Source organism: Herpailurus yagouaroundi, unplaced genomic scaffold (assembly GCF_014898765.1).
Source record: "Herpailurus yagouaroundi ecotype Mexico unplaced genomic scaffold, PumYag 208, whole genome shotgun sequence".
Taxonomy (NCBI): domain Eukaryota; kingdom Metazoa; phylum Chordata; class Mammalia; order Carnivora; family Felidae; genus Herpailurus; species Herpailurus yagouaroundi.
In genome coordinates, this window is record NW_024412439.1 from 3,279,289 (window position 1) to 3,306,893 (window position 27,605).

Here is a 27,605-nt window from a genome sequence, read left to right on the forward strand (position 1 = left end):
GACCAGCTCTTTCCAACTGTGAAAGGGAGTAAACAAACCAAACTTTTCAGGGAGCTCATAGGGATAAGAAAGTAGATATAAAAGCAGCTGAGATTTTAGGAAGAATGGAGCTCTTGATAGGAGTTATACTTATGAGTCTTTCCTTTCTGCCTATAAAATGCACAAATCTCCTTCTCTCCTTTTTAAAAACACTCCCTTGGAATGCCTGGCTGGCTCAGTCAGTGGAGTGCACGACTCTTGATTTCAGGGTCATGAGTTCAAGCCCTGTGTTGGGGTTAGAGTTTACTTAAAAAAACAAAAAACAAAAAAACCCTCCCTTAATGCTATACTTCTTGTGAGTGAACACACTTTTCACCTACTCTTCACAACACGGTTCTTCTTTTTTTTTTTTTTAATGTTTATTTATTCTTAAGACAGAGATAGAGACAGAGTGCAAGTGGGGTAGGGGCAGAGAGAGAGGGAGATACAGAATCTGAAGCAGGCTTCAGGCCCTGAGCTGTCAGCACAGAGCCTGATGCGGGGCTCGGACCCACAAGCCGTGAGATCATGACCTGAGCCGAGATCGGATGCTTAACCGACGGAGCCACCCAGACGCCCCTTCACAGCACACTTCTTAAGAGACTGATATACACATGTTCTCTCCACTTCACCTTTGACTGAAAAATTACATTTCTATAGTTTTATACCAAGGATATGCTGAGAGATGCATACAAAAAGATATATAGGTGCACCCAGCTGGCTCAGGTCAGATATTCTCAGGGTCATAAGTTTAAGCCCCACGTTGGATGTGGACCCTAGTTAAAAAAAAAAAGGGGGGGGCGCCTGGGTGGCACGGTCAGTTGGGCGTCCGACTTTGGCTCAGGTCATGATCTCATGGTCTGTGAGTTCAAGCCCCGTATCCGTCTCTGTGCTGACCGCGCAGAGCCTGGACCCTGCTTCAGATTCTGTCTCCCTATCTCTCTGCCCCTCCCCTACTCATGCTCTGTCTCTCTCTCTCTCTCTCTTTCTCAAAAAAATAAATAAATAAACATTTAAATAAATAAATACATAAAAAGTTATGTTTAAGGATGCTCGATATAGCCTTATAATAATAAAAATTGGAAACAACCTAAATAATCAATAAAGTGGAGGCTTTAAATATTATGGCGTATCTAAATCCCGAGATCCAGGATTTGTTTATGCAGCAAATGACAGAAAGCCCACAGAAACTGTGACCCAAGGAGGTGTGCCATCTGGGGCCGGGGGTGGGGGCGTGCCTCCATTCCATAAGTCCTCAGGGCCAGGGCTTCTCTTTTTCTGTTACTCTGTTGTGTGTGGCTGTCACACCCAAGATTGTTTCGTGGGCCAAGATGGCTACAAACCCCAACCAACAGGAAGAGGGACAGGACAAAGAAAAGTGGGGCAGAGGCCATGCACCAACTGTTTCTTCAAGGAAGATCTTTTGCCAGCATGTTTACCTAAGGCGGAATTGTTAATCTGTCAGAGAAGAAAGGAACTGCCAATGTTATTACTTGGCCTCAAGCCTTGAGTTGATTAGGGTTGAACTTTGGGCAAAGAACCACTCAGGGAGTTGGTCTGAGTCACCTTGGCATCTGTGTGAAGGTTCCCAATGTCAAATTTTATATTTCCCTGCCTTGAGGGGAGGTGATCCCACCGGGATGCCTTGCTCCAGTACGCGATTCGTACGGTATTTTTGGCGCCCCATCTGTTTCATAAAGTTGCTATCTCCCAAAGCTCTTACTTGCGTGTCGCAACCCCCAAAGGCTGGGATAGCTGCTTTCGGCTCGGCCAAATCGAGGCTACTTCCGTCAACCAGCTGGTGCTGATTAATCCCCTTAATGCAGTCCCTTGCACATGGTAGGAGCTCAGTTATTTATTGTTGTTTATTTAAATAAATTGTTATTTCACTTGGATTATATCAAGTTCCACAGGAAAAGTAGAAGAGCAAGAGATCCAGGTGTCTCCTCATATGTTGACTTTAGGTAGGGAGACCACCACAAAGCAATAGAAAATAATAGAATACTATGTCCTTTTTTTTTTTTAATGTTTATTTACTTTTGAGAGAGAAAGACAGAGACAGAGAGAGACAGAGTGTGAGCAGAGGAGGGGCAGAGAGCAAGAGGGAGACACAGAATCCAAAGCAGGCTCCAGGCTCAGCACTGTCAGCAGAGAGCCCAACGTGGGGCTTGAACTCACGCACCAAACCGCGAGATCATGACCTGAGCCAAAGTCAGACACTTAGCCGACTGAGCCACCCAGGCGCCCCTGGAATACTATATGTAATGAGGTGCTAAGAGGGGAAAAAAGTTCAATAAAGTCCCTAAATGCAAGGAAGGTTTATAGTAAAGAATTGGGCTTTGCCCAAAGAGGGATCTAGCCCTTGCCCTTGGCTTCTGTGAAGTAATCAGCATCAAAGCCGATAGCAGTATCTTTAGGGTTTTGGGGTCGGACCTTTGGGCCATGCAGTGTCAGTCCACTTGGAGGCTGAGATCAACCACGTGGACAATCAATCAATCACACTAAGTAATGGAGCCCCAGTAATAACTCTGAGCACCAAAGCTCTGGTGAGCTTCCCTGGTTGGCCATACTCCACGTGTGTTGTCACACATCAGTGCTGGCAGAATAACGGGTCCTGGGGCACCTGGGTGGCTCAGTCGGTTGAGCGCCGACTTCGGCTCAGGTCATGATCTCGAGGTCTGTGAGTTCGAGCCCCGCGTCGGGCTCTGTGCTGACAGCTCAGAGCCTGGAGCCTGCTTCAGATTCTGTGTCTCCCTCTCTCTCTGTCCCTTCCCCCCCCCCCCAAAATTAAACATTAAAAAAAAATTGGGGTACCTGGGTGGCTCAGTCCGTTAAACATCCAACTTCAGCTCAGGTCATGATCTTGTGGTCTATGAGTTCGAGCCCCACATCAGGCTCTATGCTGACAGCTCAGATTCTGGAGCCTGCTTTGGATTCTGTGCCTCCCTTTCTCTCTGCCCCTCCCCACGCTCTCTCTTCCAAAAAATAAATAAACATTAAAAAAATTTTTTTAATCAATCCCAGTTATTCCTAATGATGATGAATAATCCCTCCCTCTCTTGAGAAACGGTGAGGGAAACATTACGAAATAATAAGGGAGAAATAACACTTAACCAGTGCCTGCTCGTTACCAGATCAGTGCATTCTAAGTACAAGGTACACAGCAGTGGACAAATACTGAAATACAAATGGGTCATCAGTAAATATTGGGCGCTTGGCTCAGCTCTGGGAAAGGGCAGGATCCCTGGAGCCAGGCTTTGACCATCCCGATGTTATTTGCCATCCAAGACCTCTACTTTTTCCTAAAAACTACCGTCCACGATCAGTGTTTTCAGCTCACTCAGAAATTGCTTCCAGTGTGCAAGCCTAGATTTCAGAGCTGGAAAGGCACTCGGGAGGTCATCGGGTACAGCCCGGGATTACCCAGCTTTATTGCTGATGCAGCTCCCGCCTGCGTCCCGTGATGAGCAGGGAACTAGGTGTTCTGAACCAACCCCCCCCCCCCCCCGCCGCCCTATGATCTATGTCTCTCCCACTTCACATTGTCCCCTGATGACACCAGACTGCTTTAATCACGTGCAGTCTCAGGGCACCTGGGTGGCTCCAGAAGTTAAATGTCCAACTCTTGATTTTGGCTCAAGTCACGATCTCGGGGTTTTTCATGAGTTCAAGCCTCACGTCGGACTCTGAATTGACAGTGCAGAGGCTGCTTGGGATTCTCCTTCTCGCTCTGCCCTGCTCTTCCCTCTCTTCCCAGAGAGCTCGCGTTATCTCTGTCTCTCAAAATAAATAAATAAACTTTTAAAAATAGGTAAATTTTAAAAATCGCATGCAGTCTCTGTCCTTGAGCTCCTGGGTGGAGCTGACTGCTAACTCATGCCACATATCCCTTCCCTGAGCCAAGAATCCTGGTTGCCCAGCAGTGGCCCCCATGTCCTCCCTCCAGTGCTCCCCACTGCCCTCTGTACCCAAGCAACTAGTGGACCATTGTGTTCCGGAACATAGGGCTGGAAAAGTAGACTCCTTTACACACTGTGAGGCAGGTGGCCAGACTGCTGCTGTCTTTGGAAGGTTTGGGGCCAGGATTGACCAGCAATCCAAAATAAATATCCATTGGGCATCTGCAGTAAGCAAGACTTTGGCAGACACTTTATGTCTTTGCTCCATACCGATGGAGACTGCACTTTCCAGGCTCCCTTCCCAACTGACTTCTTAATAGGCTTGACCAATGGGCAGTAGAGCTGGAAGACTGGAAGGCAGAAAGAAGGAAGACCAGGGTATTGCCCCCTCTTCTCCACCTTGTTTTCCATGACCCCAGCTCTTGCCATTCTACACCCCACTGTCATGGCCACCCCGTAGCTCCAGTGCTGTTGCCAATCTCTGCGTTGTTCCATTGTTCCCCATTTGGCCTCTCAGCTCTTCTTTTCAATTAGATAAGCAATTCCCTGTATTCCTTTTTTTTTTTTTTTTTAAGTTTTAAAAAAATGTGTTTATTTTGAGGGGCTCCTGGGTGGCTCATTCGGTTAAGCGTCCGACTTCAGCTCAGGTCACGATTTTACGGTTAGTGGGTTCGAGTGCCGCATCGGGCTCTGTGCTGACAGCTCGGAGCCTGGAGGCTGCTTCCATTTCTGTGTCTCCTTCTCCGCCCCTCCCCCCACTTGTGCTCTGTCTCTATCTCTGAAAAATAAATAAACATTAAAAAAAACTTTTTAGAGAAAATTTATTTTGAAAGAGACAGAGACAGCACAAACAGGGGAGGGGCAGAGAGAGAGAGAGAGAGAGAGACAGAGAGAATCCCAAGCAGGCTCTGCACTGCCAGCACAGAGCCAGATGTGGGGCTCAAACCCATGTACCATGAGATCATGACCTGAGCCCAAATCAAGAGTTGGACACTTGACCCACTGAGCCACCCAGGCACCCCACAACTGGCAGTTTCTGTTTTCCTAGCTGAACCTTGACCATTAAATGACTCATGTAACATCTGGCCATCAGGGAACTTATAATGGGTTGGAGAATCAAGAATTTAATATACGCAAAACGCTAGTAAAATGTACAGATTCCATGAATTTACTAAAAAGTCACAAAACTGTACATTTAAAATGGGTGAACTTTACATTATGTAAATTATACCTCAATAAAGTTGTTCTTAAATATCCAGGGTGGGGCAGGGGGGAGAACTATCCAGAAACAAATAAAGGAAAATGTAGGGTGAATAGATTAGACCAGTGATCTCCAAACACTTTTTATTTTTTTTATTTTATTTTTTTTAGATTTATTTATTTTTGAGACAGAGAGAGAGACAGAGCATGAACGGGGGAGGGTCAGAGAGAGGGAGACACAGAATCTGAAACAGGCTCCAGGCTCTGAACCATCAGCCCAGAGCCTGACGCGGGGCTCGAACTCACGGACCGCGAGATCGTGACCTGGCTGAAGTCGGACGCCTAACTGACTGAGCCACCCAGGCGCCCCTCCAAACACTTTTTACCATTATCACCTGAAAAAAGAAATGAAGTCTGAGTATGCACTTCTAATATTTGTAGACTTACTTATTTAAATTATATACATGTTAAACTCTGTTAGTATATGATACCTTATAAAAATAGTTGCAAGGGTGCCTGGGTGGCTCAGTTGGTTAAGCATCTGACTCTTGATCTCCGCTCAGGTCGTGATCTCACAGTTATGAGTTCAAACCCCGAAATGGGCTCTGCACTGTCAGTGCGGAGCCTGCTCGGGATTCTGTCTCCACCTCTCTCTCTACCCCTCCCCCACTCGCGTCTCTCTCTTTCTCTCTCTTTCTCAAAATGAATTAACTTAAAAAAAAAGACAGCTGCAAATGAGCAATTTAAATAGATAAAAAAAAACATAGAAATTCTAGTAGTGATTTCTTGCTTTACCTGAGTGGATCGTCTCATACATCTCTTCAGATGCCTGAACTCACTTTGAAACCACTCCCCACTAAAGTAGGCAATCAACAAAGAGCCTGTAAGGGGCTTCCTGAGCAGGAGAGATGGGAGATTTCTGTTTTTTTCTTTCCTTTTCCTTTTCCTTTTTCTTTTTCTTTTTCTCTCTTTTTTTTTTTTTTTTTTTTGGAAAGGGCCTACGCAATGCTCCAGTAGAAGCCACTACTTTGCCATTTACATATCCCTTTACAGTTTTCATGCGTTATCTTATTTGCTTTCGCAAATAAAGAGGAATCTTGAATGCCTGCCCGAGAGGAGTTTGGACCTGATCACTAAGGCACTGCTGCCATATCAGATGCACCAGATTACAGAAGGGATATTTACATCCCAAAGCCCCCCACGGATGATCAGCTTCCCACTTCCTTAGGAGCCACAGAAGGAATGGTGCGGGTGTCGCCCCTGAGCCCATTCTAAGTGCAGAGCCCTCGAATAGCAGGTCCCATTTCTCTGAAGGTCAATGAAACAAGACAATGAGCTCTCCCACTCAGGGATTCATCTTTCAGCACTTCAGAATGACTGTAGCAAACATAGTCCTGCCCTTTCTCTTAGACTGCTTCTTCATCCAGGTAAATATTATCCACGCACTCATTTGCCAAAACGATGCCTTGTAGGTTTATGTGGACCTCCCAGCCAGGAGCTTGTATGTAGCTGTTTTCGCTCCAAGGTGTTTTCCCCGATTCCTGTATCTCTCCAGCAGTCGTGCTCTGCAGGTCATGTTCTACGCGCCACATTCCGCTCCATTGCCAGGGAGCAAGGCTAGACTTTGACTTTGTACCGGTCCTTCCATCTCCCTTTTCCCCTATCCGTCCTCCCACCAGCTGAGCTCTCACTGCAGGAGCATTATGAGAACCTCACGGGATGGCTGGCAGGACTGTGTTCAGAAAAGCATAAAGCTGCTGTCTGTAGAAGCCACCCTAGGGGTTGGGTAGAGGTAGCCGATGAAGCAGTGGAAATAACTGCATTATTAAGTGCTGAGGCTCCTGTCATTTTCCTGCTGAAAAACATTCAGTGACTGTCCTTTAACCACAGTCTGAAGAAGGTCAGTTAATGGTCTCTGTCCATAAAGAGGTGATAGCAGCTTGTCTGGTGGGGAAGAGAGCCTGAGTCCTCTCAGTACCATTGTGGGTGTTGCCACAGGACCTGAGCCAAAGAGAGATGAATATCTATTTATAAGACTATGCATAGGGGCACCTGACAGCCTCAGTCGGTGGAGCATGCCATTCTTGATCTTGGGGTCATGGATTCGAGCCCCACGTTGGGGGTAGAGATTATAATTTAAAATTTAAGAAGTAGAAGCACGTGGGTGGCTCAGTGGGTTAAGTGTCCAACTCTTGATTTCAGCTCAGGTCATGATCTCACGGTTCGTGAGACCAAGCCCCACGTCGGGCTCTGTGTTACCAGCTTAGGGCCTGCTTGCGATTGATTCTCTCTCTTCCTCTCTCTCTGCTCCTTCCCCCCCACGCCCCCCCCACCGCCGCCCCACACAAAATAAATAAACTTTAAATAAATATATATATATAAGAAAATAAATAAAAATTCAATAAATAAGTAAATGAAAAGAATATGAATAACATCCTCAAATTGAGGCCTTGGTCTCATGTTAGGTGATGCCATAGATCAATGCACAAAAAACAGACGTGGGAGGAGACAGGTCTATGGCGCGGCCAAGTGGAGACACAGATAAGGTGCAGATTAATCTACAGAGACTTTTATCCTGAGGCCAGCCCCACGTGGTGCAGCCCCATTGGAGAGAAGATGTTGCTGGCTCCCTAGTGCTAAAACGTCTTTGCTTTGCAGTCAGAAAGCGTGGGTTCGATTCCAACTCTAACAATCTTGCAAGCAGTCTTCTCAACTTCCTCTGTAAAGGCTCCCTCAGCAGGTGTTCATGAGATTAAATGAAGTAACATAGCTTCGTACTTTTTATCAAAGCGCTATTGTTACTATTCTTACATATCATTCGGCTGTGTCCACATTTGCTGTTAACCCATATGTCTCCCCAGATCGTCTCTGGTGTGTTTCCTCCCCTCAGCAGCGAGCACAAAGCTCCAAAAGTGTGTCGTGTGAAACTGTGCACCGATTTCTCGTTGTGTCACGCTTCTAAAACTCTCTTTCGCCGAAATCTGGATACTTAAGGGTGCTCCCCTGCCCCCATACAATTCCTATCACAGGACTGGCACACTCCTACCAGAGCTTAGGGAGAAGTTCACACCTGATTAGAAAATATGTTCAAGTTGTGCTTCTTCCTTCTTTCCTTCCTTCCAGGGATTTCCCAGATGACCCAGGTGTGCGGTGGGACACAGAGCATGTGGCTAGCACCCTCCTCCAGCACATAGAAGTGAACAGCATCAACCTGGTAAGGGGATGCCCTCCTAGAATGCAAAGCGGGGGGTCCCAGGCACACCTTGACTATGGCTGCCCTCCCACATCCAGAGCTTCTCCAAAACCACTTCAAAAAGAGATCCCCCCCACCCGGCTCTCTTTTCAACCTTCAGAGTAACAAACACACCTTTTGTGGAACCAAATTATCAGGCTCAGATAGAGGCAGAGGTTTTCTTTCCAAACTGTCCTCCTTAACCATCCCCACCCCAACCTCTGTCCCGCCACCTAAACACCCAGGGCCCCTGGAGCCTGTGCTATGTGTGACGCGTCGTGCAGAATTTCGCCTTTCACGAAGCATTGTCACGTTTAGAGGGCCGTTCTAACTCTAAGAGATAAATATTGTTATAGTTCTCATTTGACATGGAGGAAACTCGCGTTTCCAGAGGCCGAGCAGCTTGCCCAAGGTCAGCAGGTGGGGAAGCTACTAGGATCTTAAACCTCAATTTCTCACTCCAGAAAAGCACACGGATAAATTCACATGCCCTACATGGAGGACATTTTGGTCACAGACAGGGCAATGATGGAGATTCACACTTACTTGCCGAGGTGAACAAGTGTGGGGGCCCCCATCTCAGCTCCACCAGGATTGCCTGGACTGGCTGTCGCCAGTGTTTGATGTTAAGGCTTTTCAGAAGGCTTACTGTCCACTTGTAAGATAATAATAATAATAATCCCTCACGGGTTAATGCCTAAAATCCTACCACTTAAAGCCCTAATCTTTTGGTTTAAGTTTTGATGAGTCCCGCTGGCACACAAACACGTTAGGCTTTTATCAATGCTGAATTCACTGAGTAAACTGATTTATTAGACTTTTTTTTTCCATGTTTATTTATTTTTGAGAGAGAGAGCGAGAATCAGCATGAATGGAGAAGGGGCAGACAGACAGGGGGACACAGAGAGACAGCCTGCTCAAGCTGGCTCTGAGCTGTCAGCACAGAGCCCAACATGGGACTCGAACCCACGAACCGTGAGATCATGACCTGAGCCGAAGTCAGACACTTAAACAACTGAGCCACCCAAGCGCCCCATGACTTATTAGACCTTCCTTATTTATTTATTTATGTATTTATTTAGAGAGTGATACCAAAGGGGGGGCAGAGAGAGAGAGAGAGAGAGAGAGGGAGAGAGAGAATCCCAAGAATACCAACCACGCTCTGGGCTGTCAACACAGAACTCGATGCGGGCGGGGCTCAAACTCACGAACCATGAGATTGTGACCTGAACAGAGACCAAGAGTTAGACGCTCAACTGACTGACCCACCCAGGTGCACCCTATTAGACCTTTCCTAAGAACAGATTTTCGTTGACATATTGGTCAGATCATTTTTCTTTTTTTTCGTTTTTTTTTGGGGGGGGGGCATATTTCATGTAGCATTTTCTTTCTTTTGTCGGAGGGGCAGTCACATCTATCTATCTATCTATCTATCTATCTATCTATCTATCTATATTGAAGACCATCTTGTTTCCTCATGACACAAAACACAAATGAAACTTAGTCCACAGAGGCCAAAAGGGGCACCTAAGTGGCTCACTGTGATTCACATAAAGGCCGAGACGCAGGTGACGGGACTCTTCATCTTGCTCTGTGCGCTGCCTTCTTTCTCCTGGCTGGAAAAATGGCCACCAACAGCTCGCAGCACCACTCTTCCTAGCTTTTCCTTCCGGGAGGGTCTGAGTGTGAAAGCTGGAGGGAAGGGTCCACGGGCCTCGGAGTCAAATGCCCAGCCCCGCTGACTGGGCTTGCCTGGGTTCTCTTGGCCATCCCACCCCAGCCCACGCAGGCAGAACGTGGGCTCCACAGCCCCGAACAGGAGACAGAGCCGGTCTTCAGAGCCTGAAGTAACATAGTGTGGTCCATGAAGTGCTCTGCAATCCCCCTTGGGACCCCGTTTCCCCACAGTTGTGGCTTCCCCAGGACCTGTCCCCAAACACTCTCACAACTGCTGGTTTCCCCAGGAACTTCGCTTGTGAGATCAACTCCCATCTTTCTGAACTTGGCCCTCCTTGGTCTGGCCCTCAAGTACTGCACGCTGGTGGACAGGATTGGTCCTTGCTGAGGGGCCAGACCACGTTCGAGTTGGCCACAGCTCTGAGCACCCAGGGAGGGGTCTCAGAGCACAGATAGTTCTGCGTGCCATTTTGGCTCTCAGAACAGTCTCCTGAGTTTGGGTCCTAGAAAACTGATTTGCGATCCAGGCCCACCTCAAAGCCTCCTCCTCCAAGAAGCCTTCCCCGACTTCTTCAGCCCTCTTTCAGATTCCCACAGTATTTGATGTGTATCCTGCGAATTGCTGTTTATTCTTTGAAGTACAAGACTGTGTCTTGAAACTAGGCTGGAAGGTCCATGGTGGCAAGGGCTACACATGACACCTTTTTAAAAAAAAAATTTTTTTTTTAATGTTTATTTATTTTTGAGGGAGAGAGACAGAACGTGATCGTGGGAGGGGCAGAGAGAGAGGGAGACATAGAATCTGAAGCAGGTTCCAGGCTCTGAGCAGTCAGCACAGACCCTGACGTGGGGCTCGAACCCACGAACCGCGAGATCATGACCTGAGCCGAAGTCGGATGCTTAACCAACAGAGCCACCCGGGTGCCCCCGTGACACCTTTTATATCCCCAAGAACAAGAACAGACCCCACACGGGCCTCGTCCTCAAACTGCCACCACCGTCAACTGCCACCTGGTGGCCCGGAGCTCTTTCCTGTTGTCTGAGGTGCTCACCTTCATTCCAGTGAGTGAGAGGCCTTCATTGTCAGGACAACCCTGAGTTGATTTAATTTCCATACATAAGAAAACTGGTTTAAAAGAGCTCTTTAGGGGCACGTGGGTGGCTCACTTGGTTGAGCGTCCAAACTTCTTTCGACTCTCTGCCTCCCTCTCTCTCTCTCTCTGCCCTCCCCCCACTTCTGTGCACATGTGTGTGCTCTCTCTCTCTCTCTTTCTCTCAAAAATAAACATTAAAAAAATAAAATAATAACACTAAAACAGCTCTTTAACACACCTTGCTGTTAATAAGGAAACTCTCAGGGCCCCTGGGTGGCTCAGTCGGTTGAGTGTCTGACTTCGGCTCAGGTCATGATCTCACAGTTTGTGGGTTCGAGCCCCGCATCGGGTTCTGTGCTGACAGCTTAGAGGCAGGAGCCTGCTTCGAATTCTGTGTCTCCCTCTCTCTCTGCTCTACCCCGCTCATGTTCTGTCTGTCTCTCCCCTTCAAAAATAAATAAAAACATTAAAAATTTGAATAAATAAATAAGGAAACTCTCAAGCTGTCACAGTGCAGTCAGGAACAATTTCCCTGGCCTGCACTAGTACATCAGCGGAGTATAAGGCCATGCTAACACCATCGCCAGGATGGACATGAAGGGCCATAATCACGACTCAGCCCCCACGATGCGGTGAAATGCACCTTCCCACCCCCATAGGCCCTGCAGGGCCAGGGGCGAGGAGTTAGCAGTGAACAGGTGAGAAGTCACTCGATGGCAGGATCAGAGGGCCCAGGTGCCCCCTCCGGACCGGAAGTCTTGGCTGGACCTGGGAAGATAGAGTCTCACCTGGGCTGTGCTGGGATGATACCAAAAGTTCTCCTCTGTCCAAACCAAAAGCTGGCTCTGCAGTGGTTAGCACAGTGTGATGGAAGGAAACCGTGTACCATCTGGTCCCAGCTCCGCTGCCCGGACAGGGCCTTGAAAAGCGTTATAATGCTGCCCTTTATATAAAACAGTGTAGGGGGTTGGTAGTGTCTTTGGGTAACAAGCAGGCGAGGTCCTGGGCCCAACCCCTATCTCAACCTTTCATCCAACAAATATTTACTGACCACCTACTATGTGATGTTCACTACTGGCTGTGAACTTCGAGACAGCAGTGAACCAAACATACCTAGTCCCTGCTCCCTCAGGGCACCATGACACTTGGGACCACAGCCTTGTTTGCTATGGTTGACTGTCCTCTGCACTGTACATGCTTAGCAGCACCCCTGGCCTCTCCTCACTGCCAGCCCACCTCTCTACCCAGTGGCAACACCCCTCACTCATCACAGCAAATGTATCTCCAGACATTGCCAGATGTCCCTGGGGCAACACTGCTCCCCATTGAGAACCGCCATCTTTGAGAAACCAGAGCAGCCCCACTATTACCTCCTGTTGACTGGGGTCTGAGCAAGATTTCATCTAAACAAAGATCTCTGCAAGTAAGGGGGGAAAAGTGGATGGAGTTCTAGAAGGAGCTACAGGTGTCTGGGGTGCCTGGGTGGCTCAGTCAGTTGAGGGTCCAATCTCAGCTCAGGTCATGATCTCACGGTTCATGGGTTCCAGCCCCATGTCTTTGCGCTGACAGCACAGAGCCTACTTCAGATTATGTCTCCCTCTCTGTGCCCCTTTGCTCATGTTCTCTCTCAAAAATAAATAAACATTAAAAAATTTTGAAAAGAGGGGCGCCTGGGTGGCGCAGTCGGTTAAGCGTCCGACTTCAGCCAGGTCACGATCTCGCGGTCCGTGAGTTCGAGCCCCGCGTCGGGCTCTGGGCTGATGGCTCAGAGCCTGGAGCCTGTTTCCGATTCTGTGTCTCCCTCTCTCTCTGCCCCTCGCCCGTTCATGCTCTGTCTCTCTCTGTCCCAAAAATAAATAAATGTTGAAAAAAAAAATTTTTTTTAAAAATAAAAAAAAATTTTTGAAAAGAAAAAGAAAAAAGGGGTGCTTGGGTGACTCGGTTGAGTATCCAACTTCAGCTCAGGTCATGATCTCACAGTTCGTGAGCCCCGTGTCGGGCTCCATGCTGACGGCTAAGAGCCCGGAGCCTGCTTCAGATTCTGTGTCCCCCTCTCTCTCTACCTGTCCCCCGCTCATGCTCTGTTTCTCTCTGTCTCTCAAAAATAAATAAATGTTAAACAAATTTTTTTAATAAAAATAAAAATTTTTTAATAAAATAAAATGTAAATAAACTTTCTTTCAATCTGTATCCCCATCCCTCAACCTATGCTCAATAAATGTTAGCTGCTCTCATTTTAACATAGTTCTCCATACCTGAAGTAAACATTTTACGATTTAAAATAGAAAGGCCAGGGGTGCCTGGGTAGCTCAGTCGGTTAAGCAACCGACTCTTGATCTCCATTCAGGTCTTGATCTCAGGATTGTGAGTTCAAGCCCTATCCTCTCCCTTTAGTCCGTGCTGCATGGCCACTCTCTTTTCTTGGGGACAGCTTGCCTCTTTGCACTACCCCTAACCAACCACTCCTGTTCTTTTATGTGAGTCCTTGTTCTCTTTTTTATATTTATTTATTTATCTTACTCAAGCAAATTATTGTTATTATTCAAACTGCTATTTGGGTGTTTTTTTAATCATCTGTGCAGAAATGAAATGTTGGAATCTAGACTAAGCTTATCATTAATAACAGATGATACGGGGGCATCTAGGTGGTTCAGTCAGTTGAGTGTCAGACTCTTGGTTTCAGCTCAGGTCACGATCTCACAGTTCCGTGAGTTCGAGCCCTGCATTGGGCCCTCTGCTGACAGCACAGAGCCTGCTTAGGATTCTCTCTCTCTCCCTCTCTCTGTCCCTCCCCCACTTGCTTCTCTGTCTCTCTCAAAATAAATAAATAAACTTAAAAAAAAAAATAGGTGGGACGCCTGCGTGACTCAGTCGGTTAAGTGTCCGACTTCAGCTCAGGTCATGATCTCACAGTCCGTGGGTTCGAGCCCCGCATCAGGCTCTGTACTGACAGCTCAGAGCCGGGAGCCTGCTTCAGATTCTGTGCCTCCCTCTCTCTCTCTGCCCCTCCTCCACTCTACTCTGTCTCTCTCCATCTCTCAAAAATGAATAAATATTAAAAAAAAAAAAAAAAGATGATACAGAGGCAGTCCATGAGCAAATAAACTTCTATGATTTTAACCCCGGTGCATGGTAGACATTGCCCCTCAAAGCCTCTGCGCCCTCAGTATGGCACAAGGAAAAGAAGCCAAAAGATTCAGGCAGCGTCTACATGCACAAGAGTTCACACAGCAGCCGGCCAAGAAAACTGTGTTCATAAACGGCCAGGAAGGTAAGAGGCAGAGATACCCTGAACTCAGGTTCCTATCATGACTGAATTCCACTCTGCTCCACTGGCCTGGAACAAGACTAAACAGTAAAACCCACGGAAACAGTCTCCACACAACTGGCCAAAGCAATGGTTACACACCACCGATCTGCTCCGAAGTGAGTTCAGGTGTCCTCGCGATTGCAAACGTTCCAGGGGTCTGTGCGCTCCCTTTCATCCCAAGGGAATGGGGACAGCTACTTGGAAACGGAGTCAGAGAGAGCATTCAGACAGTCATGAGGGAACACCCTGTATTTCTCTACAGGTGGTGACTTTCGACGCAGGGGGAGTGAGTGGTCACAGCAACCACGTTGCTCTATATGCGGCCGTGAGGTAGGACTCTCCACGCGTTGGAGGTGGGAGAGGGTCTTTTCCTTTGCTCAGGGTGGATGGATGGTTTCTAAAAAAGTTTTTTAAATATTTATTTATTCTTTGAGAGAGAGAGAGAAAGAAAGAGCACGAGCAGGGGAGGGGCAGAGAGAGAGGAAGACACAGAATCGGAAACAGGTTCCAGGCTCTGAGCTGTCAGCACAGAGCCCGACGCGGGGCTCGAACCCACAAACCGTGAGATCATAACCTGAGCTGAAGTCAGACGCTTAACCGCCTGAGCCTCCCAGGTGTCCCAAGATGGATGGTTTCTAAAGTACTTTCCCACTCGCTGTCTGGGCCCCGTGAAAGTGACCACTGAGTTAATAGAGAGCCACTCTTGTCCACGTTGCTCACGACATCTTACCACATTCTCTTGTGAGAAATCACTCCTAAGTTGACTTATTGTTTTGTCTCCTTAACACCTAAGGTGTTTTTCCCCCAGGGAAAAATGGGGTAACATTTTATTTCTCTCTTTGCTTTGGCCACAGAGAGCTTTAGGGCCAAATTCGTGACCCCTCGGAGCACATGTGGGAGACTTTCAGGGCTGAGTTCTGTGAATCGGTGTGCCTCTTGGCTTCGTCTTCTTTTTCCTCCTAATTTATTTTGTTTTCTCCTGTTGTGCATTCTGTACACTATTTCAAATCTACCAAATAGGTGTTTGCATTTCACTGATTAAAAAAAATTGCACCTCAAAGACATTTGAGGGACTTACAGAGGCTCGTACAAGCATGTACCATGTTTCCTACCCTCTAGAGAAGTGCTTCTCCTGGGCGTCATGAGTGGCGGAGCGGTGGACCTGGCTTAGCCACTGAGGACAGGAAGGGGCACCTTGAAGTGAAGCATTTACTTTATAACTTTCTTCTAAACACGCCTGATGTTCTTAGACCAGAGCAGTGAAATAGGTAAAGCTAGAAATGATCTCACCTATCCTTAAGTCCAACCACCTCATTTTTCAATTTCAAAAGAGAAAAACTTGGAAGAATCCTTTGTGGTTCCCTTCATCTCTAATGGGCGAAGCTTGGACCAGGGCACTTCATAACCATTGGTCAGCCCCCAGATTGTCTGGGGTAAGGTGCCCACCCTGATCCCTTTAGCTGTAGCCAGAGGTATGGAATCCCAGGAACCTCTTTGGTGATTGATGTAAAAGCAACTACCTAGAAACTTACAGAAGGATCACAGGATATGGCAGGCCCTAATACTGTTGGGGAGGAAGAAATTTTCCTCTGTCCAAGGTTCTTCTAGCTAGACTAAGAATTAAATTTCCATGAGATCATTAATAGGAAAAAATCAAATTTAATGTTGTCATATGGAGAATCTACACAAATATGAAATTCCAAAGATGGTCAGGCAACCTGAGGCTTATATGTCATCCTCAGCTCAGGAGGAGGGCGGGAGTCTGGAGGTACAAAGAAGAGGAAGAACATTAGCAGGAAGGTGAGAGGAGATGTTTGGAAAACAAAGGATTCCCTGTTATGCAGATAAGATTTTTAGGTAAAAAGCAATCTCTTTGACTAGTTCTCTTCCTGGTACAGACCCCCTTTCCAGAGCAAATTTAGGTGGTTGAGGGGGATATAAAGCGGTTTTCCTCAATTTGCTGGGTTTTGATTGCTTTTAACTCAAAATAATCTACATGCCATTGTGGCCCAAGTTGGAGAGGCTTGCCTTTGACCTCTACACTCTGAAGGCTCTTCCTGCAAAGGAATTATTGCTCCCTTTCACTCCTGTCCTTTCTTCTTCCAGGACCCTGCATTCAGAAGGGAAGTTACCTAAAGGTAAGTTGTCCCTTTTGCCAAAGTCTGCTAGTTACTATCCCTCTAAAAAAAACTTATTGGACAAAAAAAATGTAAATATGTGGAAAACTGCCATAGGCCAAGCAAAGGTGGGGCCGGGGAGGCTGGACCACACTCTTTCTGACCCAGTTCAGTGTGTCTGTCATTGTGGGTCCTCCAGCTTTAAAAGCAGGTTGTATCCATTGGGAAGTGCCCTGCCAGCCAGGCAGCCTCTGGGTGTGAGGGGAGGCCAGATGGGTTAGAAAACCAGAACCAATAGGAGATACAAATATGAAAGAAACTTATTATAAGGATTTGGCTCATGCAAGTACAGAGGCTGAGAAGTCCCACAGTCTAGCATCTCTGCAAGCTGGGGGCCCAGGAACCTGGGGGTCAGTTAGTGGGGTCCAAAGGCCTGAGAAGCAGGAGGGCCAATGGTGTAAATCCCAGGCCGAGGGCAGGTGATGACCCATGTCCTAGCTTAATGGGCAGAAAAGAAGAAATTCTCCCTTCATCCACCTTTCCTTCTATTGAGGCCCTCAATGGATTGGATCATGTCCACCCTCATTGGGGAGGGCAATCTGCCTTCCTGAGGCCACCGATTTGAATGCTAAGCTCATCCGAAAAAACCCTCCCAGGCACACCCAGAAATAATGTACAGCCCAATATCTGGGTACCCTGTGACCCAGTGAGGTTGACACATAAAATTAACCATGACTCTGGGCCTTGGCCGCTCATCTGTCTAGCTTTCTCACCAGGTGGGTCTTTTTCACCTCCAGTGTTCTTTCGGTCTGTCTGTCTGAATTCACATCCCAGCCCCCAATTACTTGTCAATGGCTGATGGGCGCTTGATGGGTTCATCTGTTTGAGTTAGAAGGTGTTTGACCCCACTTGACCATTCACTGTGTGACACTGATGCTTAACCTCTCTGAGCCAGTTTCTGCTCTGTCAGTGGGAGTAATATACATCCCTCAGGAGTGTTATAAAGATGAAGCAAATGAAAACGTAAGTGGAGTTCAGAGAGCTCGGCCCTCTGAATGGGCTGAGCTTACCAAGCTGTGAGGGCTTTAGAATGGGACTGTAGTTTATTCGATCCTCACATCAATGCTGTGAGACAGGCTCCCACACTGTCAATGCCATTTTACAGATGAGAAAACTGAGGCTCAGAGAGCTGAAGGGACTTCCCTAAATCTGTCGGGTCTTGAGGGCCAGAGCAGGAACTAGGTCTCTTGCCTCCCAATACAGAAATTCCGGTCTTCATCGCTTTTCCCTTGGCCTTGATGTAGCCAGTTCCCAACCTCTAGCAACCGACCTTATCTTGCTAAGGCATGTAGCAAGTAGAGGACATCCAGCCAGGTGTTCTGTGACCCTGTCACTCTTCCTGTCTGTGAGGATGATGGGCAAAACACAGCTTGGGTGCTACAGAGTCATCTGGCAACTCCATGGCCATGGTCCTGCCCTGCCCTGAGCCCCAAGGGAGAGGTAGGGCGCTCAGGGGGAATCTGCCTGGAAGCAACAAGACTCTTCACTTCTCCCCTCTCCCCTCCCCCCAACCAGGGTGTTCCGTGCTCACACTTCAGTCAGTGAATGTGTTACGCAAGTATATCTCCCTCCTGGACCTGCCCTTTACTCTGCTTCAGACCTGGGATGTCCTCTTCGTGCTCACCAGCAAAGAAGTGGCACAGGCCAAGGTGAGGATTGTGAATTCCTGGACTCCTCCCTCTGGATCTGTGTCCCAGACCCCCTGGCTCCTCATGACCCCTAACTGAACACTTTCCACAGCAGTTCAGCACCTGAGTGTTAGGACTATCTAGCTAGACCTTGGCAGTCATAGATTTTCAAGGAGTTCCACCTTTTCTTTTCTTTTCTTTTCTTTTCTCTTTTTAAAGATTTTTTTAAATCTTTTTGAAATGTTTATTTGAGAGAGAGTGAGTGTGTGTACACACGGGAGAGAGAATGAGTGTGAGCAGGGAGAGGGACAAAAAGAGAGGAGAGAGAGAGAATCCCAAGCCGGCTCCATGCTGTCTGTGCAGAGCCTGACTCGGGGCTCGATCTCACAAACTGCAAAATTATAACCTGAGCCGAAACCAAGAGTCAGACACTTAACCAACTGAACCACCCAGGAGCCCTAAAGATTTTGTGTTTAAGTAATCTCTACGCCCAGCATGGGGCTCCAACTTACAACCTTGAGATCAAGAGTCACATACTCCACCTCCTGAGTCAGCCAGGCACCCCCACCCTTTTTTCTGATTATAAAAATAACACACGCTTTTTTAAAAGTAAATAACAATACATGCTTATTGTAGAAAATCTAGAAATACATAAAAGCATCAAGAAGAAAATAAAAATAATTAATAAAAATTACCCACAGTGCCACCACTCAAAGGTAATTATTGTTAACATATGTCCTCTATATAAAGAATATTATATAAATATATATTTTTTAATTTTTTTTTTAAGTTCATTTATTTGTTTGAAGGGGAGAGAGACAGAGCATGAGTGGAGGAAGAGCAGAGAGAGAGGGAGACACAGAATCCGAAGCAGGCTCCAGGCTCCGAGCTGTCAGCACAGAGCCCGACACGGGGCTCGAACTCACAAACTGCGAGATCATGACCTGAGCTGCAGTTGGATGCTTAACTGACTGGGCCACCTAGGCACCCCTTTTTTATTAATTTTTTTAATGTTTACTTATTTTTGAGAGAGAGAGAACATGAACAGGGGAGGGACAGAGAGAGAGAGGGAGACAGAGAATGTGAAGCAGGCTCTGAGCTGTCAGCGCAGAGCCTGATGCAGGGCTTGTACCCATGAACTGTGAGACCCTGACCTGAGCTGAAGTTGGACATTTAACTGACTGAGTCACCCAGGTGTCCATATGTATGTATATATATATATATATATATATATATATTTTTTTTTTTTTTTTTTTTTTAATGAGATCACACAGTGCCTAATATTTAAAACCTATTCTAATATTATGCCTCTTTTCTTCTATGTCCTTAAGTATTTGAATTGCAATGGGTGTCTGCATTCCCTTGTATGGATGTACCACACAGCTTGAGTCTAAGGAATTGACACCTGCCGGGAGCCTCTGTGAAGGAGCCAATGTAAAGAGCCAGTAGGATAGACCGCCAGAGGCTTAGGTGTCTATGGAGGAAATGACAGGCCCAGTAAGGCCCTCGTAGCGAAAACCCTTAGCTGGCGGTAGGGCAGGTGATTCTAAGAACCATGGAGTTAGGGAGCAGGCAGTTAAGGAGGATTGCTCAGTTTGTCTACAGGCGTGACCCCCAGCTGACTTCAGTCCACCAGAAAGAGAAGAGTAGCAATGAGTAGAACTGAGAGAACTCAAGATAATGATTTCTTTTTGCTGCTTAGTTTTCTTTTCTTTTTTTTTTTTTTAATGTTTGTTTATTTTTGAGAGAGAGAGAGACAGAGACAGAGTGCGAGCAGGGGAGGGTCAGAGAGAGAGGGGGACACAGAATCTGAAGCAGACTTCAGACTCCTGAGTTGTCAGCATAGAGCCCAATGTGGGCTCGAACTCACGAGCTGTGAGATCATGACCTGAGCTGAAGTCAGATGCTTAACTGACTGAGCCACCCGGGCGCCCCTTAGTTTTCTTTTCTAAACTGTCTGCATTAAACATGGATACCTACCAAAGGCACTTTGCCAGATGTTGAACAGGCAACACTAAACGGAAATATGTGTTCTCCCTTGTTTATTTGGTAGGTCATTAATCTTTGTACTTTATTTTTGCCCTTCTACTTTACTCACGTTTGACACTATTTTTATTTTTTATTTTACTATTCTTTTAGTGTTTATTTTGGGAAGAGACAGAGAAAGAGAGAGAAAGTGCAAGCGGGAGAGGGGCAGAGAGCGAGGGAGACACAGAATCCGAAGCAGGCTCCAGGCTCTGAGCTGTCACACAGAGCCCGATGCAAGACTTGAACTCATGAGACATGAGATCATGACCTGAGCTGAAGTCAGACGCTCAACCGACTGAGCCACCAGGCACCCCGACACTTTTTTTTTTTTAATTTCTTGGCCCTTTTTTTTTTTCCATTTTCAGTCTTTTAAAATAATACACTTCAATACTATTAATTTCCCTTGAAGTATTCCTTTAGCTGCACCCGACAAGTTCTGATATGTGCTTTTTCTCCCACCATTCAGTTATAACTAATTTATAGTTCCCATTGTGAGTTCCTCTTTAATACATGAAGTGTTTAAGGGCGTATTTTAGAGTTTAAAATGCATATGTGTGATTAGATACAGTAGATCGTCATTACCCTCAAGTTCCACATTTGCAAATGTGCCTACGTGCTAAAATTTTCTTGTAACCCCAGAATTAATACTCCTGGTGCTTTTGCGGTCATTTGTGGACATGTGTATTTGCAAGGCAGTGAAAAGTTTTAAGTCACCACCAATGCACACACACAGGTTCCCAACTGTTGAACAAGGTGACCCTCTGCCTTCTCATTTCAGCTCTCCTACTGTAAACAAGTATCCTTTCCCAGTATATTTAGTGTCGCATTGTTCTCATTTTTGTTTTGTTGGTGCCTTTGTGGTTTAAAACGTCTTCTAAATATAGCATCAAAGTGCTGCCTAATGAGGCTAAGGGCGCGAAAGCTGTGATGTATCTTACAGAGAAAGTACTTGTGTTAGATAAGCTTCATTCATGTATGAGTTATAGCCCCATTAGTTGTGAATTCAGTATTAATGAATTGATAACATAATATTGAATAAGGTGCCTTCAAAAAAACGCAGATAAAACAAGGTTATGTGTTGGAGCACCTGGGTGGCTCAGTCAGTTGAGCGTCCAACTCTTGATTTTGGCTCAGGTCATGATCCCAGGGTCATGGGATCTAGCCCTGCATCGCTTGGGATTTTCTCTTTATCTCTGCCCCTCTCCCCTGCTCATGCTCTCTCTCTCTCTCTCTCTCTCCCTCTCAAAACACAAATCAAAACAAAACAAAAACGAAAACAAAAAACAAGGTTATGTGTTGATCAGTTGATGAAAATGTTGTGACCAGAGGCTCTCAGGAACAATGATTCAGTATTGACTAAATCAAGTGTCTGCAGTAACTTTATAGAACATAACTACCATAACAAGAATCAAGATATAGCCTTTTTATTGTTGACTTATAATTGAATTGCTTTCTGGTCATTACATGTGGCCTGTGTAATACTGGTTTTTAAAGACTTATTGAGAGTTCTTTAATGAATGACCTACTTTATGATCACTTTTTGTAAATGTTAACTTGTTTACCTGAAAAGTTTGTGTGTGCTCTATGCTTTGCATTTCAGACTCTAGATCTTACGAGTAGATCAAGCTTAGTACTTAGGTTGGTCACAACTTGTGTATTCTAACTACTTTTTTTAACTTTTTGATCTACTACTACTTTTTTGATCTACTATTTTGATACAAGTATGTTGAGATCTCTTCCCCTGAGTTTGCATTTGTCCATTTGTCTTTGTTTTTGCTTTATGTGTGTCTTGTGCACAAAAAGATCAAGGTCATTGTATCTTAGCAAACTATTCCTTTTATTATCCTGTGTCTCACATTATTAATGGTTTTGTCTTAAATTCTATTTTAATCTTAACATTGCTATGATAGCTTTCTTTGGACTTGTATCTACATGGTTCATCTTTTTTAATACCTTTTTGTTTTTTTTCTTTAAGTAGGCTCCATGCCCAGTGTGGGGCTTTTTAATACCTTTATTTTTATTTTTATTTTTAACCACTTGTAATTTTTAGATGTGTCTTCTGTAAGCAGCATATAGTTGTATTTTTTTCTTAATCCTTCTACGAAATATCTTGTTTCTTTTATTGAGGTGTAGTTGACATTTGTTTCTAATGTACCACATAGTGATTCAACAACTCTATACCTTATGCTGTGCTCAGTACAAGTGTGCTATGAAAGCAAGTGGGTATATTTGGTTTATTTTTATTTGTAACTATTGATCTATTTGGACTTTTTTCTACTATCTTATTTTGTGTTTTCTGTTTAACGTTATCCCCCGGCCCCCACCACCCTTTTCCTGCCTTCTGTTGGATCGGTCAAATTTTCCATGGCCCCTCTCCCTGCTTTCTCCCCCTCTGTTTTGGAAGCTATAGATGGTATTTCTGTGGTTAGCCCTAAAATTGTAATATCATTCATAACCATAAAATTCAAAGCAATCCGTATTTGTCCTCCCTGCCACCCAACTTTAGCAGGTTTTAATTGCTCATTGATCAACTCTGCCCCACTCTGTTACTGTACCTTATGATAGCATTGCTGATACCTACTAGATTGCTGGCCCTTCCCTGTTTCTTGTATCCCACACATTACCTCTGGGTTCACTTTTGCTGATGCCTGTTCTTCAGCATTTTTTAGTGAGGGTCTAAGGAAGGCAACTTCTCTTAGCCTTTGAGTGTTTGCATGTCGCCTTCTGAGTGAGGTTAGCTGGAAATAAAGGTTTAGTTTGAGTTATAGGCCCTCTGCAAAGGTGTTTGAAGATGTAACTCCCATCCTTATCCTTTGGCAACGGGGACCTGCTGTCATTGTAATCTTATTAGTCATGTACAGTTAAGCTCCTTTATGTTAATGTTTCAGGTTATCTTTGTGTTTCTGGGTTCCACAGTCTTATTACAGTAGGTCTAGGGTAGATTTGCTCATTTCTTCTGCCTCGTACTCTCAACCTGGGGACCTCTATCTGTTGGCAATTCTCCAAACTCCTCACCTATTTTCTCTTTAAACAGCACTTGGGTGAAGTTCCCTCCGTTCTCTTCCTGGATTCCTACTGAATGCATATTGAGGACTCTCAATCTTTTTTCTTTTAAGTTTATTTATTTAAGTAATCTCTACACCCAAAATGGGGCTCAAACTCACAACCCCGAGATCAAGAGCTATGTGCTCCTCTGACTGAGCCAGCCAGCTGTCCCTTGAGGACTCATTATTATTTTTAAAAAATATTTATTTCTGAGAGCATGATATTTTTGAGAGAGAGCATGAGTGGGGGAGGGAGACACAGAATCTGAAGCAGGCTCCAGGCTCTGAACTGTCAGCACAGAGCCCGATGCAGGGCTTGAACCCACAAACCATGAGAGTATGATTAGAGCCAAAGTCAGATGCTTAACCGCTTAACCAACTGAGCCACCCAGGCGCCCCCCTTGAGGGCTTTAAAAAAAAATTTTTTTTTTAATGTTTATTTTTGAAAAATTTTTTCAACATTTATTTATTTTTGGGACAGAGAGAGACAGAGCATGAACGGGGGAGGGGCAGAGAGAGAGGGAGACACAGAATCGGAAACAGGCTCCAGGCTCTGAGCCATCAGCCCAGAGCCCGACGCGGGGCTCGAACTCACGGACCGCGAGATCGTGACCTGGCTGAAGTCAGACGCTTAACCGACTGTGCCACCCAGGCGCCCCTATTAATGTTTATTTTTGAGAGCTAGAGATAGAGCGTGAACGGGGGAGGGACAGAGAGAGAGGGAGACACAGAATCCGAAGCAGGCTCCAGGCTCTGAGCTGCCAGCACAGAGTCTGATGTGGGGCTCGAACTCACAAACTGTGAGATCATGACCCAAGCCAAAGTTGGATGCTTAACCAACGGAGCCATCCAGGTGCCCCCCCACCTTGAGGACTTTTAATCTATGCTTTGTGTCTCCTAATTGTTCTTTCACATTTGTTCTCTATTTCAAATTTTGTTTTCGTTTCTAAAATACCTAATTTTTTATTTTACGACCACCTATTGTTTCACTTCCATTTTTTTAAATTTCATATTCTTTTTTTTTTTTATTGAGAGAATGCATGTGCATGAAAGTGGGGAAAGGGCAGAGGGAGAAGGAGGGAGAGAGGAGAAAGAGAGAGAGAGAAGAGAGAATCCCAAGCAGGCTCCACGCTCAGCACGGAGTCCGACGAGGGACTCAGTCTCACAACTGTGAGATCATGACCTGAGCTGAAATCAGGTGAGACACCTAACCGACCGAGCCACCCGGGTGTCCCGATAATTTAGTCTTTAAGCTGGTTTTCCTCCCACTTAGCTCTTTGAATGTCCAAAATGTAATCAGTCTTTGACAAATTGTTCTATGAAACTATCTTCATCTAAAATATATTCATGGTCGGGGCGCCTAGGTGGCGCAGTCGGTTAAGCGTCCGACTTCAGCCAGGTCACGATCTCGCGGTCCGGGAGTTCGAGCCCCGCGTCGGGCTCTGGGCTGATGGCTCAGAGCCTGGAGCCTGTTTCCAATTCTGTGTCTCCCTCTCTCTCTGCCCCTCCCCCGTTCATGCTCTGTCTCTCTCTGTCCCAAAAATAAATAAACGTTGAAAAAAAAATTTAAAAAAATAAAAAAAATAAAATAAAATATATTCATGGTCTAGTTGCTAATTTGATTACATCTCTTTCTTTGCATCACATTACGTCATGTCTCCAGGAATTCTGATTTGGAAACTAGGGGCTAGGTGGTTGACTTGGGGGATGTTACTCCCCTCTTCCTCCGTGCTCTCCCTCCTCATCTAGAGAGTTTGCAATTGCTTGAAGGCCAGAATCAGGTCGTCACTGGCAGTTCCAGTCACAGAGCCAGCAGGTAACTGTTCAGTGCTGGTCTCAAAGCATTCAGCTTGCTCTCAAAGCAGTCGGCGGCATTTTTTTCCCCCCAACCTCTTATCTGACGAGGGAGCCCCCGCCCACTCCAGCAGAGTCCCGGCAGTGAGACCCGAAGCAGAACTCCTGGCCGCCACTTTGCTCTGAGCCCTTGAGCCAGTAACCCTCTGCTTTGGCCTCTCACACCTCTGTCCACATTCTTTAAGTTCATGGTGCTCTTGGTGTTAGTTTTGACCCATCCGTGTCTCTTTGCATTTTCCTCTGTCATCGCTATGTGTTTGGAACAGGAAGCATGAATTTACCGCTTCCTCTTGACCAGGTCAGAACACCTGAATTATGTTGAGGATGAGAAAATTAAAAGTAAATACAGGGCACCTGGCTGGTCAGTAGAGCATGCGACTCTTGATCTCGGGTTCGTGAGATCAAACCCCACGTCGGGGGTAGAGTTTACTAGGAAGGAAAGGAAAGGAAAAAGGAAATAGAATTACCATATGATCCAGCAATCTGGGTTTATATCCAAAAGAATCGAAAGCAGGGTCTCAAAGAGATAGTTCCACATGTTCATTGTAGCATTATATACGCAATAGCCAACAGGTAGAAGCAGGCCCAAATGTCCATGGCATTTGAATGGATTAAGAAATCTACACACTTATGATGGGATATTATTCAGGCTTTAAAAAAAAAAAAAAAAAAAGGAATACCTGCTACGACATGGATGAACATCGAGGACATTTTGCTGAGTGAAAGAAGCCAGTCACAAAAGGACAAACACTGTGTGATTCTACTTATATGAGATATCTAGAGCAGTGAAAATCACACAAACAGAAGGTAGAATGGTGGTTGCCAGGGACTGGGGGAGGGGGAAACGGGGAGCTGGGTTTTAGTGGGTTTAGAGTTTTATTTTTGCAAGATGACACAGTTCTACAGATTTTTTATGCAGCAATGTGAATATGGTTAAAACTACTGAACCGTAAATGGTTATGATGGCAAGAGAAAGTTTTATATTTCGTGATTTCTACCTGTGGGTCTCAGAATCACAAACTGCGAGATCACCACCTGAGCCAAAGTCAGATGCTTAACTGACTGAGCCACCCAGGTGCCCCATATCTATGCGTATTCGTTTTTCTTCTCCCCCTCTTCCTCTTCCTCCCAGCTTACCTAATTCAGGAGAGTTTGAGCATAATATCCTAGCTTGCTTCCCACAAAACATCCCTGTATGTGTTATATATGCAACTTAGTGCAGCAAAGTAATTAAGAATGTAGGCTTGATTGGGGCGCCTGGGTGGCGCAGTCGGTTAAGCGTCCGACTTCAGCCAGGTCACGATCTCGCGGTCCGTGAGTTCGAGCCCCGCGTCAGGCTCTGGGCTGACGGCTCGGAGCCTGGAGCCTGTTTCCGATTCTGTGTCTCCCTCTCTCTCTGCCCCTCCCTCGTTCATGCTCTGTCTCTCTCTGTCCCAAAAATAAATAAACGTTGAAAAAAAAATAAAAAAAAAAAGAATGTAGGCTTGAGAACCATTCAGATGGCTCTGAGTTCAAATATCAGCTCCACCATGTACTAGCTGTTTGAGACTGACAAGTTTCCTCGTCCACTAACAAAAAAATGTAAGCAATAACAGTACTTAACTCACAGATAATGCATGGAGACTCCAGTGCTATAACTGCCCTTTGCATCACAAGATTTTTATCACATGGTTGTAAGTGAGAGATGGGGCGGGGAGGCAGCAAGTGGGGGCCAACCCAGAGAGGTTTAGTGAGTTACAGGAAGAAGCCAGATTAGGCCACAGTGTGTGAAATGTGTTCGTGGGCGTGCAAGGCACAAGTGAGCATGACAGAAGCTGCTCCAGTGCAAGGGTTTCTCAACTGGTCCTCTTGGATTCTTCTAGAAAGCCATGTCCTGCCACCGCAGCCAGCTGCTCTGGTTCCGCCGCCTCTACGTGCTCTTCTCCAGGTACATGAGAATCAACTCTCTGCACTTCCTCTGAAGCCTTGAAGAGCTTTCCGGTCCGCAGAAGAAAGGGAGAAGAACGAGCCCAGGAAGCCTGGCGACTGGCCGTGAGCTGGCTCGCCTCCCCGGGGCCGAGGCAGACAGAGCTCTGCTCATCCATGCCGTGAGCCTCTAACATATGTGGGGGGGGGGGGGGGGCGTGCTGGCCAACGGGTTGTCCAAGCTTGAGCTTCTTCGTCTGGGGGAAAAAAAAACCTACAGCAGCCCAAACCAAACAAACCCAAGGGTAATAACAGCCACCCTGCTAGATCCTCAAGTTCTCGTGAAAAACAGGTTATGTAAGGGCACAATGTATGTCAAACACATAGCACAGAGCCTGCTAGGATTACAAATGAAGGCAAAAGCGTGCTGACATCATCACTTCACAGAGGCCATGATAGAGTATTTTTACATCGTTTCCAAAGCAGGCTTGCCAAACACACACACACACACACACACACACACACACACACACACACAC

General features: G+C 46.0%; 1 protein-coding gene across 1 annotated transcript in view; it reads left to right on the forward strand.

Moving 5' to 3' along the window:
- The window catches only part of PIGL (phosphatidylinositol glycan anchor biosynthesis class L), a 78,597-nt gene extending 50,992 nt beyond the window's left edge, over positions 1-27,605 (forward strand). The window contains exons 3-7 of the mRNA XM_040453112.1: positions 8,241-8,331; positions 14,693-14,760; positions 16,537-16,568; positions 18,123-18,256; positions 27,024-27,605. Coding sequence (XP_040309046.1) covers positions 8,241-8,331; positions 14,693-14,760; positions 16,537-16,568; positions 18,123-18,256; positions 27,024-27,122 — 424 coding nt within the window. The 3' untranslated portion in view covers positions 27,123-27,605. The remainder of the gene's footprint in view (positions 1-8,240; positions 8,332-14,692; positions 14,761-16,536; positions 16,569-18,122; positions 18,257-27,023) is intronic.